The 20,546-nt window shown below is 38.7% G+C and overlaps 1 protein-coding gene across 6 annotated transcripts in view; it reads left to right on the top strand.

The window, feature by feature from the left end:
• The window catches only part of ASXL3 (ASXL transcriptional regulator 3), a 145,902-nt gene that overhangs the window by 45,037 nt on the left and 80,319 nt on the right, over positions 1 to 20,546 (top strand). Inside the window, exon 1 of one of the 6 annotated variants that reach the window (XM_060775239.2) lies at positions 49 to 132. The exons of the other annotated variants lie outside the window; for them this stretch is intronic. Coding sequence (XP_060631222.2) covers positions 110 to 132 — 23 coding nt within the window. The 5' untranslated portion in view covers positions 49 to 109. Of the gene's footprint in view, positions 1 to 48; positions 133 to 20,546 lie in introns of those variants that run through there. 6 annotated transcript variants of the gene reach the window in all.

Raw genomic sequence — 20,546 nt, 5'->3', positions numbered from 1 at the left:
AAGTCACTGTGGCCTCCTGATCCTGCAGGTGCTACAACTGCTTTTATGGCATTATGGCACTACAACAAAGTCAGAGGGAGGCACCCTCTCAGCAGCGCAACTGAACTAAATGGAGCAAATACTGCAAGCTATGTGAGTGTACTTTTGCAAATAAAAATATAGACTGAATATAGTTGTGCATTTAGCAAGTATTGGATTGAGATCTATCTGCTTTTCTGTCTTCATATGAAATTTTTTTGGGGAAAATAATTGTATCTTGTAATAAATGAGAACAATTTGCAGAATCCTTCTATTTTCTATCACAGCTTTGTAGCTTATTATGTTACTTTAAACCTGTGATAAAAACCAGCAGCTATTCACTTTCTGCAATTTTGTTAAGAATATTTGTAGCAGCGCTAGAGCCTATCACGTACTTAGAGAGCTATATTTGAATACTTTTATTTCATGAGTCCTGTAATTTTCAGCTGTGCAAATTGCAGCCATTCATGTTAGAGATACTTCTGTAAAAATGGCTATTTCATAAATCTCTTTTCATTGGCATGAACATTTGATTAGACTTTGGAAGGAGCGGGAAAGAATACAGTATCCGTAGTTCGTGTGCAGCTAAAAGACCTGTTGCAACAACACCTACCTGGGTATCCTCCAGGTGTTATTTATAATCATTGTGATCATCATTGAACTTTGGTCTGTCTGACTAGGGTTCATTATAATTATAATGAACAACACATGGGGGATGCCAGATTGGGGAACCTGACCTGTTAGATAAAGCACAAATAGAATGTATGTCCCTTGAATCTTCTTATGTGAAATCCCCAGCGGCTTATGTAGAACTGAAAGGCATAAAATGAGATCCAGTCCTGATTTAATTAAACAAAATGGCCACTCTGTGCTTTCAAAGGTTTCCTGGAGGTAGTTGTCATGAAAATACAGTAGTAGTAGTAGTAGTAGTAGTAGTAACAACAACAACAATTTAAAAATACATAACAGTTTTTGTTTAAGTAAATAGATATTGCAAAATATTTCCAGATAACATTGCATTGACAATCAAAGATTTGAAATTCATATTAAACATTAATATTAAAATTGAATCAGATATGTAATTATTTGCTGTGGAGGTCTGAAAAAGGAAGATGAGTGGGCATAGCAGATAAATGATGCCCAAAGACTGTATATGCTAATTCTGAAAGCTGCAGAGGTTAATTAAGTGATTTCTTCTTGGAACAATATGCATTGATACTAGGCAATAAAAGAACCATTATGGTGTTTGCTGCTGAAAGCTATTTCACATAAGCATTTTCCTTATGGTATTTGGCTCCTACAGTGTTTCATGTTTAAATGTTGATGCACTAGTAGCGAACATATGAATCATGGTTTAAGGTCCATTATTCGGATGAAAAGAACTGTGGTAATGAAGGTCCAAATTTGCCATGTCAATGAATAATGGTGTGCAATTTAAAGCACTGGTCAGGATCCAACTAAGTTATTCTGCTAGTAAAAGCAGGTCCATCACTGAACACAGGAGGGGACAATTACATCACCAAACGTACCCTCAGAATCTTCTGCAGAATGGTAGGAAAACTTCTGAAGATCTTTAGGTTTCACCAAAGGCTGTAGTAGGAGGGAAAATACCGTTTCCTTAGTCATTGTGGGCAGTTGTGCACAACTGAAACTTCCAGAAGTAAATGTGAAAATAATTCAACCATTAGAGCTTGGTGTGTATAATGTTTTTACCTAAAACAGTGTACTATAGGAAGTTGTTTATGGATGAATGGACTGCAAGCTGGACTCAATGAGATATCTATTCAATTTATTTAAATATGAACTTCTCATTTCTTAAATCTAAATACAAAGGGGAGCACATAGTGACATAAGTTTGAAAAGTAGTACATTAGTATTTTTGACTTCCAGTTTTGATTATTTTTCTACTTTCAGTCATACAATTGAAACAGAAAGATTGGGGTGATCAGAAATGCTATATGTGTGTATGATAATTATGATGTCTGTTTAGTTCTCATACCTGATCTAATGGGCAGGAATTTAAATATTCAACTATTTTTATCCTCACAAGTGAGGATGAATAATTTCCAGTTTTCCTCCTTCTGTGGAGAATACATTTTTTTAGTTCATCTAGTATTTGTACATTGTGACATATTTTGAGAATTTTGAGAATATGAGTTACAGGAGGGAGGACTGAACACAAAGCACACTGTTGTGATTGTGCACAATACAATTTTGCACAAATAAATTTTACATAAAATGGTAATTGTGCAACTATGTGGTTTTCATTGTCAGGATTGCTGTTTTGTTAAAAGTAATTTTTATTACACACACACACACAAGAAAAAAACAGATTTATCCATATTACATAAAAAGTGGGAGAACTCTAGGTTTATAGGAAAGTAGGAAAGTAACTAACAAGAATTAAAGAAACAAAGATAGACTTAAAGGGTGCTCCAGCAATTAGAAAAAAGAGAGAGAGGGAAAAAGGAAGAAAATAATAATAATTAAAAAGAAATTAAAAACTAAACCAAAACCAAAAAAGAATACAAAAATGCAAAAATGCAAAAAGGTACTTAGAAAAATGGGGGGGGGGGGGGGAGGGGGAAGGACTCCTTTGACTTCCAATCTCTGTCTTAGCCAATATTCTATTATTAATTGTTGTTATAATTGAAATTGTATAAGTTGTCTTCTTACTCTATAAGCTCAGAAATAATAATAATAATAATAATAATAATAATAATAATAATAATAATAATAAACATTATAAGGCACTGTCCTTCTGTTTCTTCACCTTCTCATATTCTTCAAAGGAAGACCAATCCGTCCTTTTTATTGGGCTTCCTGAGCTGTTCTTTAAAAAAAAAAGTTGGTCCATATCCCTAATTTTCCATAATTGACTTAACCAGTCGTCCATTTCTGGAATTTTGTCTGTTTTTCAGAGTTTTGCATATGATATTCTTGCTGCCGTTGAAATGAAGAATCATAGAATCATAGAATCAAAGAGTTGGAAGAGACCTCAAGGGCCATCCAGTCCAACCCCCTGCCAAGAAGCAGGAATATTGCATTCAAATCACCCCTGACAAATGGCCATCCAGCCTCTGCTTAAAAGCTTCCATAGAAGGAGCCTCCACCACACTCCGGGGCAGAGAGTTCCACTGCTGAACGGCTCTCACAGTCAGGAAGTTCTTCCTAATGTTCAGATGGAATCTCCTCTCTTGTAGTTTGAAGCCATTGTTCCGCGTCCTAGTCTCCAAGGAAGCAGAAAACAAGCTTGCTCCCTCCTCCCTGTGGCTTCCTCTCACATATTTATACATGGCTATCATATCTCCTCTCAGCCTTTTCTTCTTCAGGCTAAACATGCCCAGTTCCCTAAGCCGCTCCTCATAGGGCTTGTTCTCCAGACCCTTGATCATTTTAGTCGCCCTCCTCTGGACACATTCCAGCTTGTCAATATCTCTCTTGAATTGTGGTGCCCAGAATTGGACACAATATTCCAGATGTGGTCTAACCAAAGCAGAATAGAGGGGTAGCATTACTTCCTTAGATCTAGACACTATGCTCCTATTAATGCAGGCCAAAATCCCATTGGCTTTTTTTGCCGCCACATCACATTGTTGGCTCATGTTTAACTTGTTGTCCACGAGGACTCCAAGATCTTTTTCACACGTACTGCTCTCGAGCCAGGCGTCCCCCATTCTGTATCTTTGCATTTCATTTTTTCTGCCAAAGTGGAGTATCTTGCATTTGTCCCTGTTGAACTTCATTTTGTTAGTTTTGGCCCATCTCTCTAATCTGTCAAGATCGTTTTGAATTCTGCTCCTGTCCTCTGGACTATTGGCTATCCCTCCCAATTTGGTGTCGTCTGCAAACTTGATGATCATGCCTTCTAGCCCTTCATCTAAGTCATTAATAAAGATGTTGAACAGGACCGGGCCCAGGACGGAACCCTGCGGCACTCCACTTGTCACTTCTTTCCAAGATGAAGAGGAAGCATTAGTGAGCACTCTCTGTGTTTGTCCACTTAAACAATTACAGATCCACCTCACCGTAGTTTTGCCTAGCCCACATTGGACTAGTTTCCTTGCCAGAAGGTCATGGGGGACCTTGTCGAAGGCTTTACTGAAATCCAGGTACGCTACATCCACGGCATTCCCCACATCTACCCAGCTTGTAGCTCTATCGAAGAAAGAGATCAGATTAGTCTGGCATGACTTGTTTTTGATAAATCCATGTTGACTATTAGCGATGACTGCATTTGTTTCTAAGTGTTTGCAGACCGCTTCCTTAACAATCTTTTCCAGAATCTTGCCTGGTATCGACGTGAGGCTGACCGGACGGTAGTTGTTTGGGTCGTCCTTCTTTCCCTTCTTGAAGATTGGGACCACATTGGCCCTCCTCCAATCTGCTGGAACTTCTCCCGTTCTCCAAGAACTCTCAAAGATGGTTGCCAATGGTTCCGAAATGACTTCCGCTAGTTCCTTCAATACTCTTGGGTGTAGTTGATCTGGCCCTGGGGACTTGAACTCATTAAGAGCGGCCAGGTATTCCTGGACGACTTCTTTCCCAATTTGGGGTTGGATGTCCTCCAATCCCTCATCCACTCCATCTTGCTGAGGTTGAAGACTCTCTTTTTGTGAGAAGACCGAGGCAAAGAAGGCATTAAGCAGTTCTGCCTTTTCCCTATCCCCTGTCAGCATTGCCCCATCTTCTCCTCGAAGAGGTCCTATCGCCTCCTTGTTTTTCCTTTTTCTACTGACATAAGAATAGAAGCCCTTTTTATTGTTTTTAATGTCCCTGGCAAGTCTGAGCTCGTTTTTTGCTTTAGCCTTGCGGACCTTTTCCCTACAGGTGTTGGCTATTTGTTTGAATTCTTCTTTGGTGATTTCTCCCTTTTTCCACTTCTTGTGCATGTCCCTTTTGTGTCTTAGCACAGTTAGAAGTTCTTTGGACATCCATTCTGGCTTCTTTGCACTTGTCCTATTTTTTCTCTTTGTTGGCACGGTTTGCAATTGCGCCTTGAGTATTTCACTCTTGAGAAATTCCCATCCATCCGTAGCTCCCTTGTCTTTTAGTATCTGTGTCCACGGAATGCTGCTCAGCGTTTCCTTCATTTTTTGGAAATCAGCTCTCCTAAAGTCCAAAATGTGGGTTTGACTTGTCTTAGTTTCGGCCTTCCTTTGTACCTCAAATTGCAGGAGCACATGGTCACTTGCCCCTAAGGATCCTACCACTTCGACCGCATCGATCAGGTCCTCCGCATTTGTTAGGATGAGATCAAGAGTAGCCAATCCCCTTGTTGCCTCTTCTACCTTCTGGACCATGAAATTGTCTGCAAGGCAAGCGAGGAATTTGTTGGACCTTGTACTCTTGGCCGAGTTTGTTTTCCAGCAAATATCGGGATAGTTGAAATCGCCCATGACTACTACATCTCTTTTCTGTGCCTGTTTGGTCAACTGTTGGCAGAAGACTTCATCAAGATCTTCCTCCTGGCTTGGGGGTCTGTAGTAGACGCCTACAACGACATCTTTTTGAGTCCCAGTTCCCTTGATTCTTATCCAGATGATTTCAAGCTGGTTTCCCAGATTGCTGTCTTGAATTTCTTCTGCAGCATAAGAGTTTTTGACATATAAGGCTACTCCGCCTCCTCTCCCCTTTGTTCGGTTTCTGTGAAAGAGGTTATACCCCTCGATATCTACATTCCAGCGATAGGAGTCATCCCACCAGGTTTCAGTGATGGCTATGATATCATATTTGTGGTATTCTACTGAATAGAATATCCTTATTTTGGTCCAAGATTAGGTCTGAGTACGTAATAGCTAATAAATAGTACTCTGGTTTTCTTGGGAATGACCTTCCCAATATTTTTGGGACTCCTCATGTATAAATTTCCAATATTTTAGAGCTTCCTCACAAGCCCACCAAATATGGAAAAAGTGGTGAAATTTGCAACAATTTCCCCCCAAATTTGTGTGCATTGCGCTTAATTTTTTTAGGGGTCATGTACCACACTGTTGTGATTGTGCACAATACAATTTTGCACAAATAAATTTTTATATAAAATGGTAATTGTGCAACTATGTGGTTTTCATTGTCACAAAACAGTAATCTTGCATCAAGAAACCCACATACATATTTGGAAACAACACTTTTGGCAGAAAAGATGCACAGAAAACCATTATGTCTTTGCATTTCTATGCAGAAACTTTCAGATGTCTGAATACCAGGTGAAAATTGCACTAAAGCATTGCCATGACATTATTCACCCCTGGTTTTGGTTTCTGTTTCTTTTGCTTGAGTACTGGCAAATCCATTTTTGGACAAGAATATACATTCATTTATTTTCTAGCCCAGGATCTCATTCTATTCCAGGAGAAATGTAGCGTTCAAAAAATTAAAATACTTACATGCTTAGAATTCTCTAATTCTAAATGTATATTATTTTGGCCAGGTTCCACTTTGCAGAGTTCAGGATTCCCATAAATAACTACCTCTTGCATTCCTGTAGTCAGATTCATTCATGATGTAGCTGGGTGTGTGTGAATGAGGGAATTACTCCCAAATAAGAATTCTTTCCTCAGTAAAATTTCCTTCAGTTCTCAATTTCGTAGCATTGCAATGAGCTAGGCACTACAAATTGTTTGCACTTAGAATTCTTAATATTTGCAATGTTCCTTGGATTGCACCCTTTCCTGTGAATGCCTAAACTGTATTTCTAAATTTTAAACTGAAGTTTTGAATTACTGAAATGCTAGAATTTTGGAAACTGAAGGAAAATTTCATTGGATCTCAGAAGTCTTATTAGGCGACAATGATGCCACTCCATCACTTAAAGAATATATTTTTCATGCTCTGTATTATCAGCTAGTATATTCCTAGATGCATGAATCCTCTTTAGGGAGATAAAGCGGGGTATAAATAATAATAATAATAATAATCTAATTCTTTAACAATGGAATGAAAACAACTACTGGCAATATCACAGTGGTTAGAGTAGAGCTGGAAAATTGGAATATCCATCTTTTAAAATATTTGAATGAATAATTTACTGTAATTATTATAGGTCTTTAAACAGAAGACACAGTATAAGAAACTGCAAGTAAAACTATTTAGCAGCACAAACAATCTAAAATAGTATAGAAGTTTAAAACGAAATAGTATTACATTAACCAACATTCTTCTCATTAGTTACTGATACTGTGATAAGGTGTGTTTTTTAAACCACCAACTTAGTATAATATTGGAATGCTGTTTTTACAAAAGGAAAGAACCTTCTATGAAGAGTTAGATTCTGCTTTCAACAATGGAGAAATTAATTTGGCTCTAGGCTCTCTTTTTTAAAAATTGTGTGCCAGGGACACCTGTAAAAGGGCTTCAGTTTCCCTTGAACCACAATGGCAGGTCTTTTGTGATATCCAATGGCAAGCCTTTTGTGATAAACCTACTTTCCTTCACTGGAGAGTTTCTTTTAACTGAAAAAGCCCTGTTGTGAACAAAGGCTCAGGCAGAATGCAATAAGAGCTAGTTTAGGGAGAAAAGGGGGGAGGACTCCATGAGAGGAGTGAACGTAGTAGAATTATTTGTTATAAATTACCTCAAGTTAAAATTACCTAAAATTCCCACAACTTTCATTTTTAAAAATCCTCAACACCAGGAAAGTTTTTTTTCACCTGTGAAATATATAAGAATAAGTTGGTTTGATTTGGATTGTTGTAGGTTTTTCGGGCTCTGTGGCCATGTTCTAGAAGCATTCTCCCCTGATGTTTCACCTACATCTATAGCAGGCATCCTCAGAGGTTGTGAGGTCTGTTGGAAACTAGGAAAATGGGGTTTATATATCTGTGGAAAGTGCACCCTCGACTATATATAAAACCCAATTTTCAGATATATAAAATCCAAAGTTCACCCTGGGCTTTCCACAGATATATAAAACCCAATTTTCCTAGTTTCCAACAGACCTCACAACCTCACAACCTGCCATATACAGATGAAACATCAGGAGAGAATGTTTCTAGAATATGGCCATACAGCCCAAAAAACCTACAACAACCCAATGATTCCAGCTATGAAAGCCTTCAACTTTACATTGGTTTGATTTTATTATTTAAAAATTTACACGTGCATAAATATGTAAACCATGTGAACTGGAAGGTGAATGAATACACTTGTAGACTAATAGCTAATTTTTTTGTGAATTTAGGGGTAAGCCAACACACCAACAATTCCAAAGTAATTTATTTTTGTTACATACTAGGAACTATATTTAAAGGAAAGGTACTGCTTTATTAGTTGGGTCGAGGCCACCAGGGGGTGCTAGAGAGAGAAGGCTAGTCCATTTTATGGGGGTGGAAGGTGAGTTGAAGGAGTAAAACCATTTCCCCTTGTTTTCCTGTTATTCCCCCTACCCATGAACCTGTTGTGGAAACAGCCCTCGTTTATAATATGGGAAGTGGAGAGGAGGAATAACCAGCAAAAACAGCGAAAATGGTTTTCCTCCTTCAGCTGCCCTCCCCCCAAAATGGACTATCCTTCTCTCTCTAGTGCCCCCTGGTGGCCTCTGCCCAGATAATGGAACAGTACCAAAAGAAATATTGTCTTCATCATTATCACTATCATTTCAATATGCTTTTCAACTATTAAAATACTCATCACATAAAATCAGAAATAATAAAAGCACTACAGTTATAACATAAAGAATCATATAGATAATTAGCTGAATAAAGCTGTGGTTTTAGAAACCACCCAGTTATGTCTTTTTGATTTTAGATAGTAACCAAATAAACTAATTCCAAAATATTGCAAATGTGAAATGAAAAAGTTCAGATGTTGGTATCAGGTTAAAGGACAAACTATAATGAGAAAGTCTTTCAGTTTTGGGGTTCTAAACCAAGATCTAATAAGAGCCCTGCTAATAAATCCTATTAAAGGAAGGCATGGTGAAGTCCTATCAAGTTCTAACATTAATGGACAGATATTCATAAAATGTAACTTCATCCAGATTTATTACACCTTAATTACATTTAAAAAATATCTTGTAGCACCTTTGTAAAATTCTTATGTAAGCATGAATTTTCAGAGCACAGGTTGTAGACCAAGGGTTACAGGTTGTTAGAGCAGGTTATGTTCTGCTCTGGCAGATAGGATTCTGTAATCAGTGAATGGATGAAGGGCTATTTTTTCTTTTAGAGGATGATATGAAACCTTGGGAAATGTCAGTAGCCATACTAAAGTCTTTGCTAGAAACTTTCCATGGAGCATTTAAAGTAATTTGCAATGCTGTTATGTTTCTGTATTATGAAAATTAAAATAATTTATTCTATCCTTTCCTCTGGAGCTTGTGAAATAAAAAAGATACTAGAAAAAGTACAATACTTGGCTTCCTGGTCAGTCTATTGTCATCTCCACAAGTTCCTATATCGGTTGATTATTACTGTTCAATTTACAATGGACTGTATAGTTGGCATAGATGGTGACCCGGAGTACAGAAGTAACAAGTACCCTTTCTCAGGCCCAAGATAATCTAGAAGGGATGTCACCAAGAATACGGCCCAGAGGGTGATACTTATTAAGAAGATTCAGACAAGTGGGGCAACCTTTGACAGTACAATGTGTCTTGATCATGCCCATAGGGAAAAAGCTGAGATGGATATCCCGCCATTCCCAGAAACTTTGTCCCCAGAACTATTTTCAAATAGTTTCAAGGAGTCTTTTGAACGGTTGCTAAGAGAGTAATCAGAGAAAACACACTCCCAACTTAGTGCTATGGACTGACCAGGCCAACAATCTTTCCAATCCTCCCTTCCCTCAATTAGTGGTAGGAGAAGATATGGATTGAGAAAACAGAATAGAATATGAGATTCTCCAAATCTGCCCGAGAACAAACATTAGGGATTCCCACCAGATATTCAACAACATTCCTATCTGAGCTGACGGGATTGATCTTGGACCTGGACTCTCCCAAACTGCTGCTGTTGGGAGACTTCAACATCCATGCCAAATCAACCCTTATAGATGCAGCTCATTACTTCATGGCCTCCATGACAGCCATGGGGCTGTGCCAAGTGGTAGATGACCCCACTCATAAGGCTGAACACACTTTGGATCTGGTGCTTGACTTGGAGAGTGATGGGAGACAAAATCTGATGGTGGAGGAACTCTCAATAGTCCCTTTGTCATGATCAGATCATTCCTTGGTTAGATTTAGACTCACTGGGCCCCCTATCCTTCATGGAGTTGGCAGACTCATTAAGATGGTTCACCCCAGGAGGCTTATGATCCAGACAGATTCCTGATGTTTCTTGGGGATTTTCCAGCTACCAGGGTGGGTGATCCTATTGATGCTCTGATCAATCTCTAGAATACGGAGTCAGCCAGGGCTGTCAATGCAATCACTCAAAAGTATGCCCTTCCCAGATGCAAAGCCAAAGTGGCCCCTTGGTTCTCCAAGGAGCTATTAGTAATGAAACAGAAGGAGACTAAAGCATGAGTGGCAAAAAAAAAATCAGAACATATCTCACCTCCAGAAGGCTAAGCACAATCAAAAGGCTTTCAGCAGAAAGAAAGCCATGTACTCGACATCTATTGCTGCTGCCAAAAATAGGTCCTCAGAACTTTTCAGAGTGATCAAAAGGCTTCTAAATCCTAAAGCAGAGGACCACATGTGAGGACTTCATCCACCATTTCATCAATAAGATCAGTTGGGTTTGGGATTATTTGGATGCCACCATTATGGCAGCTCCAGTGGATGTAGCCAGGGCACCATCTTGTCCGATTTTGATGAATTTGCTTCAATTGGTTTTGCCTGAGGATGCAGGCAAAATCTGGGGAGAAGTGAAAGCCACCACATGTATTCTTGACCCTTGCATCTCCTGCCTGGTAAAACAAGATAGGGGGAGTGTGGCCTGGATAAGGGAATTGATTAATGCCTCATTAAATCAAGGTGAGGTGCCCATGGTGCTAAAAGAAGCTGTGGTGAAATCTCTTTTGAAAAACAATCCCTTAATTCTACTAATTTGGACAGCTATAGGCCAGTGTCAATTTTGACATTTATTAGCAATTTGAGGGTGATCCTTAAATCTGGAAGCCCAGATGGCAGCGGTATTCAGGACTGTTTTAGCACAATTAAAACTTGTGTGCCTACTGTGCCCATTTCTGGAGAAATCTGATTTGGCCACGGTGGTGCACACACTGGTTACATCCCAGTTGGACTACAGCAATGTGCTCTCCATTGGACTGCACTTAAAAAGTGTCTGGAAACTTCAGTTGGTTCAGAAAATGGCAGCCAGGTTGCTCACCAGAGCTGATTCCAGGAAGCACACCAACCTCCTGTTGAGACAGCTCCACCAGCTTCCAATTAGTTTCTGGGACCAATTTAAGGTGCTGATTTTTACCTATCAAGCCCTACACAATTTCAGTCCGGACTACTTGAGCTACTGTGTCCTTCCATATAGACTGGACAGATCCTTAAGGTCTAGTAGGGAGACACTCATCTCCACACTGTTCAGGGACAGCCTTCAGTTAACAATTTCCGGAGAAGGCTTTTTCTGAGGTGCAGTGCTGAAGCTCTGGAATGCGCTGCCAGAAGTAATTAGATCAGCCCCCACCCTCATGTCTTTTAGGAAAGAACTGAAGACTTTCCTGTTTGAAATAGCTTCTAAATGAACTGTAACAGAAGCCTAGTATTTTATGGTATTTTATTGTCACATGAGAATTTTAGACTGCGTTAAATTTAGTTTTAATTTCCTATAAGGGAGCATCCATGTAACTCTTTGGGGTTGTTTTAATCAATGGTTCAATATTATATTGTATGTTGCAATGATGTTGTGAGCCTCCTTGGGTCACTGGAGAAAGGCAGCATAGGAATTCATGAAATAAATAAATAATAAATAAAACAATAACTAAAACGTTTGGGAATTATTAAAAAGTAATTAAAAAGTTTAAGATGCCGGTAAAATCCTGCCCCTATTATGTATTGTAGCAAATAGGGAAAGCTCCCTAGGACCTACCTGAAGGCCTGTAATTACATGGTTTAAAAGAGGAAAGGAGAAGGAAAAAGCAAGAAATGTGGCAGCATTATATGGGAGTGTGGACTCAGATAACCCAGTTCAAAGCAGATAGTGTGGAATATCTGCCTTGATATTCTGGGTATATAGCTGTGTGGAAGGCCCCTGAGTGTGTATGATGTGAATACTATGTGGTGTTTTCTATCTATAGAGACATGAATTTTGCCTGAAATTTATGCTTATTTTTAATCTCTGTCAGCTCTTTCTCAGCATAACATTTAAAAATGCATGAAGACTTTTTCGGGAAAAATATATCTTGATACGGCTTGTGTGCACTTGCAACTTTCTCTGCAAATGAGACACTTTAAATGCAACTTATTTGTTACATTTAAAGCTTGCTAGAGGGGATATTCATATTACTTTCCCGGATTTCTAGAGCTGGCTTTTTTTTTCTTGCTGTGAGATCAAATTGCTTTAGTCTGTCTGCTTATTCCGAAAGATGAAAGCATTGCAATAACTTGCTGAGAACATTTCCCCTGTAATTCTACACAGGATACTATCAGAAACAGAGTTTGCTTCTGACACTATTTATTATGTGGACTATATAAAAATGTAGATCATATGTATAAAGCTAAAGTTAATGCTTTGTGTTCAGTCTGATATATAGTAGAATCTCGCTTATTCAACATAAACAGGCTGGCAGAATGTTGGATAAGTGAAAATGTTGGATAATAATGAGGGATTAAGGAAAAATCTATTAAATGTCAACTTGCGTCATGATTTTACAAATTAAGCACCAAAACATCATGTTTTACAACCAATCGAGAGAAAAAGCAGCAATAATTACTGTATTTATGAATTTAGCACCAAAACATTGCAATGTATTGAAACAGCTGTGGATCCGGGTGGGAGGCAGACTGTGTTGGATAATACAGAATGTTGGATGAGTGAAGGTTGGACAAACAAGACTCTACTGTAATTATAAACAATTGTATTCAGATTTCAGATTAGGACCCCTCCACACAGCCATATAACCCAGAATATCAAGGCAGAAAATTCCACAATATCTGCTTTGAACTGGGTTATCTGAGTCCATACTGCCATATATTAGAATTCAAAGTAGAAAATGTGGACTGTTATTCAGCTGTGTTAGGAAATAAAAGGTTATCCTAAGAGCCAAAGACAATCAATGAAATTCATCCTAAGATATTTTTTTTTGTGTGTCGTTACTGTTTCTCCAGGTTGATTGAAGATTTGATTACTTAGTATTCATTCATATAGTTATGAGGAGTTGTTTAATATCCCTTAAAATTATAATTCATCAAAATATGGTATTTAGGGGCAGCAGATCTGGAATAATTTCTATTGACCACAATAGTGATTACTTTTGTGTTGCCATGCATTGGATTGTGCTATATACAATAAGGCTTACTGTTTAATTGTGTCCAGTAAGAAGACACGTGGCACCTTAAAGGCATTCACATTTATTATATCTTGAAGTATTGTGAACCATAGGCCATGAAAGCTTACACAAGAACAATTTTCTTAGTCTTTATGGTGCCATCATATGTCCGTTTCCCTGGAAGTAAACCCCATTGAACTCATTGGGGCTTACTGCTAACCAAATATGTATAGAATTGGGCTGAAGGGCTTGTTCACATATTACATAAGATTTAATACAACTGTGCAGATAGATAAGTTTAACTTGCTCCATATGTCAAAAGGAAGCTTAAATGGAAAATCTGCAAGGTATTTATCTACAAGTCATTTTGTTCTTGTTTTGCTTTTTGTTTAACTTTCTATTAGCACTTGTCAGCTTTAATCACAAAAATTGTTTCTGCCTCTCTATTTCATTTGATGAAAGTGGCCCTGTTAATCCCGACTTATCTTAAGTATGACCTTATAGAAGAGAATTCAGAGACATGGATAATACTCTAATATAGTATCACACCTAGCAATATGTATGGATAAAATACTAAAACACTGAGGAGCTTGAGACTTTGACTATAAACCTTGAATAAATCATACTTTGTAATGATTTTATGTTTTGTGATAATTTTAAAAGCGGTAAGGTCTTACTTTACCCCCCCCCCCCAAAAAACCCAACACTTGGTATAGATGCTAAATCATAATGGTCTCTCTACATTTGCACACTAATATACCAAACAGAAAAAATCTTTTGTATTTGCTTAAATGAGAACAAAACAGCAAGATGCTGGTAATGAAATTTGTAAACTTAAGACTGATACGCACAGCTGTTTTCTCTTGGGTTGCTAAGCTGATCATCCATTGTAACAGAGAAGCAGAGTGTTTGTGATCTGGTTAATTTAATTTTCTTCGTTTTCGCTTTAAAAATATTTGTTTTGGAACAAAAACAATAAGGTAAACATCTAGACCAATATTGTGCTTCAGTATTAGCAAATAGACTTATAAAAGATTTAGAAAGTTTATTCAGGAATAGTTTTTTCTTACTGTTAAAGAAACTCAGATATGTTAATGTTATACAGTTAAATATATACAGTCAATCTTCCCACAATACTCCGGCAAATGTGAAAAATCATGAATAAAAAATGCTAGGAATTTCTTGGTTCTTCAGCAAAACTCCATTTGAAATATTCTGTATAGGAATCTTTAGGTCCTCCAGCATGACTCTATGATCAACTTCTGGCAGAAGGTGATCAAAGAATTGCAATGGAGAACCTAAAGATATGGCCTAAATGAACTAATTCTAGATGGGTTTTTAAATCTGTTTAAATCTATTGAATGTTTTATTGTGTTACTTGGATTTTAATTGCATCAATGTGGGTTTAAAATACGTTTATTAGATACGATTATGTTTATGATGTTGCTGTTTATTTTTATTGCATGTTATTTTTTGCTTTTTTATATGTTGTTTGCCACTTTGAGTCCTGACCCAGGAGAAAAGTGGGATAGAAATAAATAAATAAATAAATAAATATAGATAACATTTTTAATCAAATTAAATTCACAAAAATCTAAACTGGAAACATGGAGAGCCAGCTGTACATTACATGCAGTATGCCAAGCACACTCTCTTTTTCCTCTATATATACCTGTCTTCAAGATATATTTCTCAAATACTTTTTCTTCATCATTTAATATGGGGCATCCTACAGCTGAGAGGTAGCTGAATCCTTGCATTGCCTTTCCCCATTCCACAAACAGGTTCATCTAGAACAGACATGCACAACGTGTAACTCTAAGAGGCTGCCACTCTCACTGGTTCCCATGCTGCCAGTCATGGGAGTTGTAATGTCAAGCTCCATTAATTCCAAAGTGCAGATGCACCCAGAATCTCTGGACTTTTTCCACAGGACCTCCTCTTTTGTCATTTTAATTCTATATCCCCAAACATTCCCAACAGGCATTCTCCAGCCCCAAAGAATGCAGCTCCAAACCTGCCTCCCCTTCAGGATCTCGCAGCAAGCCGCAGAGAGGCAACAGATCCCACCCTTCTGCCATTTTTCACCATGTTGCTAAAGGCTTCTGCCACCATCCTCTCCAGGGATATCTCTCTCTCTCACTGGCCTGGTGCTATTGGTGCTATTGGTGTGGCTGGGGAAACTCTGCTTGTAAAGTGTGTTCTGCCCAGACTGTCCTGTGTGCAGGAAGGAGGACCTACTCCCCACTCCCAACACCCTGCCTTGTACGAAATTCCATGTATGGATGGTCCACTCATCTGCCCCATGGACTGGAAAGTGGGTGACCTCAAAAGAGGACAGATGACTGAGCAGAGGCAATTTGCACCAGGCTGAGGGCAGAGAGAGTCACAGCAGACATATGGGTCAAGGGAGCTGTGGGAGACAGAAAAGGAATGAGGCAAAGCTGCACATGAGGAGGGAGCCGCTAGGAAAATGGGGGCAAGAATGTTTTCATGTATGTTGGGGAACATGGGAGAGAGTGTATCTACATTGTAGAATTAATATAGTTCAACACCACTTGAACTTCCATGGCTCAATTCTATGGAATCCTAGGAATTGTCCTTTTACAAATTCTCTAACCTTGTCTGCCCAAGAGTGTTGAAGAGGCATAAAAAATCTACCTGAGGCCCAAAGACATTCAAACTATTTTAATTTTGCCTCCTTACTACTGCTGAGTTGGGCAGGCCTGATCTAGTACTAATGGAGAAGATGTGAAGGACATAGCAGGAACTTCATTAAGAGGACCAAGCTGAAATACTGTACAATGGAGTCTTTCACAGCCTCTTCCCGCTTTCTGATGACATCATTTCAAAAAGCAAACCTCCTCTGATCAAATTTTGTCAGGAAAACACTGGGTAGCCTCAAGTCTTGTGGTTTCTAACATGTGGATTGTTGTTTCACTCAGCAACAGCAGTCCAAGGTTTTTAACTTATTCTGGTGCATTCACTAAAACCTGAAGTAGATTCACTTTTTTATCACGTCAGAAGTGACTTGAGAACATACTGCAAGTTGCTTCTGGTGTGAGGCAATTGGCCGTTCACAAAGACATTGCCTAGGAGACGCCCATATGTGTTACCATCGTGTGAGGGACTTCTCTCATGTCCCCTCATGGGAGGCTAGGGCTGACAGACAGAAGCTCACCCCATCTCGCAGATTCAAAACACCAACCTTCAGGTCTTCAGGTCAGTGGTTAGCCAGCACAGGGGTTTAACCCATTGCGCTACCATGGCTCCTAGATTCACTGCCTTAATGGTACTAGAGCCAACTGTCACCAATGATTTCTTGCCAGTATTAAAAAGGCAAGAATGTCTAAGTGGAAACAATTTTCTCTAGCACTTAAAAAATGATGTTGTATCTAGTCTGGAGGCAAGGAGATAGCCTTGAAAGACTTTGAAGACTCTGCAACAATATAGCACTGTGAATACACACTGAATTATCAGACAGCAAATGTGTGTTGTATTCTTCATTTTATTTTCTGACTGTGCATAATAGCAGCAACATTTTGACTGACAAGAGTCTATATTGTGTAAAGATTTTCTGTGCTCTTGACAATTCTTGTTTATTTCCCCTTGTTCTGTTTTTACCTCCCGGCAAAGCAGGGCTGACATTTCTTTTATTTTGCTGTTTTTGGCAGACATGCCAAGGGCAGGCAGCATTTTCCTGAAATAATTATTTGGATCTATGAGAAGGGTGAATAGAATTCAAGGGTTCAGGTATACGAGTTATTTCAGTACAAAATATTATATCAGTGTATCGTGTTTTTAACTGGAATAATTCACTTATCTTCAACCGTCGTGCAAACACCCTCTGCATTCCCAGGTATTTTTTTATTTCTCTTCAGTTTCCATTCTATAATTATAGCACTTTTATGACATATATCAAATGCTTCTTTAATTTATTCCTAATGTTCTTCTGTGCATTTTAGCATTCTCACTAAAACCTGTAAAAGCTACCACGATGGGTCCTTGGTATTGCTTGGGGTTTAGTTCTCTTATGAATATCACTATCTCTGGACGCTCATGTCCAATTATGCACAATGATAGAGTATAATGGTGTTCCTTATATAAAATGGAAAAACCAAGGAGTTTTAAAAATATATTTTCAATCCCTGCATGGTTGAATCCATGGATGCAGAATCTGTGGTTACAAAGGGCCAACTGTGTTCGTTTCTGATGATTAATTACCAACTTTCTGATTCAAACATGCCCTAAACAGTTCTGGCCCAGTTTACCTGTCCAAACGTATTTCCTTCCATGAATCACCAGGAACCTTAAGATCATCTGGGGAGGCCCTGCTCTCGGTCCCATCGCCATCACAGTCAAGTTTGGTGGGGATGAGAGATAGGGCCTTCTCTGTGGTGACCCCTCGGCTGTGGAACTCCCTCCCTAATGAGGTTAGATCTGCCCCTCCCTCCTGACCTTTCGGAAGAAACTTAAATCCTGGCTATGGGATCAAGCGTTTGCAGAATAGACCAATTTACTGGTGAACATAAGACTTTATTTGACCGCAATGGACTCATTTGGATGACGATTTTAACCTGGCAAATACTTTATATTTATAACTGTTTTTAATGTATATGGTTGTATTTTATGATATGTTTTATACTGTGTCGGAACTGATTGGTTGCCTGGTGGAAGTCATTCTGAGTTCCTCTTCGGAGGTTGAGAAGGACAGGGTATAAATGTTCTAAATAAATAAATGATTTGGAAAAATCACAACAAATCAGAAAACTGAGGAACTTTGCAACTTCACTTTCACCTTTTCTGTTTAGTATTTTAAGGGCTGAAGAAACAAGCAATTTTTTGTTGGTTTCTAAATCAGTAATAGCAGTGTTTCTAACTCATTTGGGCATGCACAGTCAATCCACACTTTACTCATTTCAAGATAATTCCAAACTGTGATTTAATGCTAAACAGAAAATTAAAAACAAAACTTTGAGAGAGAAAGGAAAAAATATTGAACAACTCAATTTCTGATCCCCAAATCATGATTTGGAAGTTTATTGACTCTTGAAGAAGTAAACAAAGCACTGTTAGCAAAGCATATTATAACTATCTGTGGAAGGGAGAAACTGCCAGTATATGGTTTTGTATGAAGCTTTATATTTTGTAAATATATTTTGAAGTGGTTTGAGCATTTGGGAATTGAGTCAGCAGCACATATATTTTCAAAAATGATTTATTTTTGTGTATCCAGGGCACAATTAAGCCAATATTGAATACTTTTCAGTCCCATTGATTATAGTGTGAGAGAGATTTCTGCTACTGCTTAATTATCCTATTGAAATTAATGGTTATACTAGCCTGTGGCTGGATCATACCCATCATAGATAAATGCTAGTAATCTGGATCTCAAAAGCAATGATATAAACTCATTTGTTGTTGAAGTTGTTCCAGTACAACTGAAACTACTTTTAAGTCTCCCTTTTTAATGTTCACAATAGTTTTACATAAGCATTCTAACCAGTTGCTACAGCAATATACTAACAGGGCGGCACCAAGTAACTACACCCTGACCTTGTGTACTTTGAGTGGCTCTTCCTTCAGTGTCTATGCATATTTTGGGGATATCTTCAAGGGGTAGGGCTGCACTCATAACAATGTATGTGCACAAACTTCCAAAATACTTGGAACACCTCTGGCTAGACTGTGTTGCTACAAATAAAAATAATTGCTTCCACATCTTTGAGTCTTTCCAAGACTTTTAACTTTATATGGCATACAGAAAGGGGGAATTAGGTCAGAGCATGAAAAGTTACTTTTTTTAGATTGAAGTTTGCAGGCAGACATCTGTACATGAATTTGGCTATTCTGGAAGGGGATTATCATAATTGGAGGAAGGTGTGTGTGTGAGAGAGAGGGGGGGGGATTTACCAACATAGTCAGATTACTGATATTACTGTGGTTTCAGAGGGACTGGGACAGCTCCATCATGACTAGGCTGACTTGGCCACGGTAGTCCACGCTCTGGTTACATCCTGTATAGACTACTGCAATGCTCTCTATGTGGGGTTGTCTTTGAAGACTGTTCGGAAGCTCCAAATGGTCCAATGGGCAGCAGCTAGGTTACTAACAGGAGCGGTACTCAGGGAGCATACAACTCCTCTGTTGCACCAGCTCCACTGGCTGCCAAGCTACTACCGAGCACAATTCAAAGTGCTGGCTTTAGCCTATAAAGCCCTAAACGGTTCTGGCCCTGTTTATCTAGCCAAATGGATCTCTCCTTATGAACCATCTAGGCATTTAAGATCTTCTGGGGAGGTCCTGCTCCACAGGTTCGGCTGGTGGGGACGAGAGACAGGGCCTTGTCAGCGGTGACCCCTCGGCTGTGGAATGCCCTCCCCAGGGACATTAGATCGGCCCCCACCCTCTTAATGTTTCGTAAAAAAGTCAAAACCTGGCTATTTGAGCAGGGTTTTCCAAATGCAGTGTAGCAGGCAAACTCTGATCTTGGATTGACTGGACAACGCGACTGGATAATGACTTTGGTAATGAGATGCAGAAGACCTATGTTTTATTGATGTTTTTATTGGAGTTATTATTTTGTGAATTTTTATCTCTGTTTAAATGTTTTAACTGTTTTATATTATTGTGGGCATCAAATTGCGCCATCCTGTAAACCGCCATGAGTTGCCCTCGGGCTGAGAATGGCAGTATAAAAATATAGTAAATAAATAATAAATAATAAATAAATAGGCTCAGAAGCAGATGAAAGACGAACACCCCCATCCCAACTGCCATTGCCTTTTCTGTGGAGGGAAGGAAGAGGAGGCAGCAACCGCTGGATTGCCGTCCCACTTTCCTTTTGTGTTGTGCCTCAATTGGACTGTAAGTCTTAAGGCAGATAACTAGTTTATGTCTATTTTACTTGCAAAGCACTATGTATAATAATGCAACTATATTGTAAATGATGGTGACAACTACAACAACAAAGAACATGGATAAGCTAAATAACTGTCGTAGCTTAAGACTTAGGGCAGAATCTTACCTCTTTATTCAGAGAAATCAACAACTGAACATTACTATTGTTGATTTCCCTGGCTAAAGAGGTAACAGCCAGAGTGGCATACCTGTCTGAGTGTTGAACTAGGAATTCAGGAGATCAG

This window comes from Anolis sagrei, chromosome 4 (assembly GCF_037176765.1).
Source record: "Anolis sagrei isolate rAnoSag1 chromosome 4, rAnoSag1.mat, whole genome shotgun sequence".
Taxonomy (NCBI): domain Eukaryota; kingdom Metazoa; phylum Chordata; class Lepidosauria; order Squamata; family Dactyloidae; genus Anolis; species Anolis sagrei.
The sequence above is the reverse complement of the archived record's forward strand: the minus strand, read 5'-3'. Positions and strand labels throughout refer to the sequence as shown.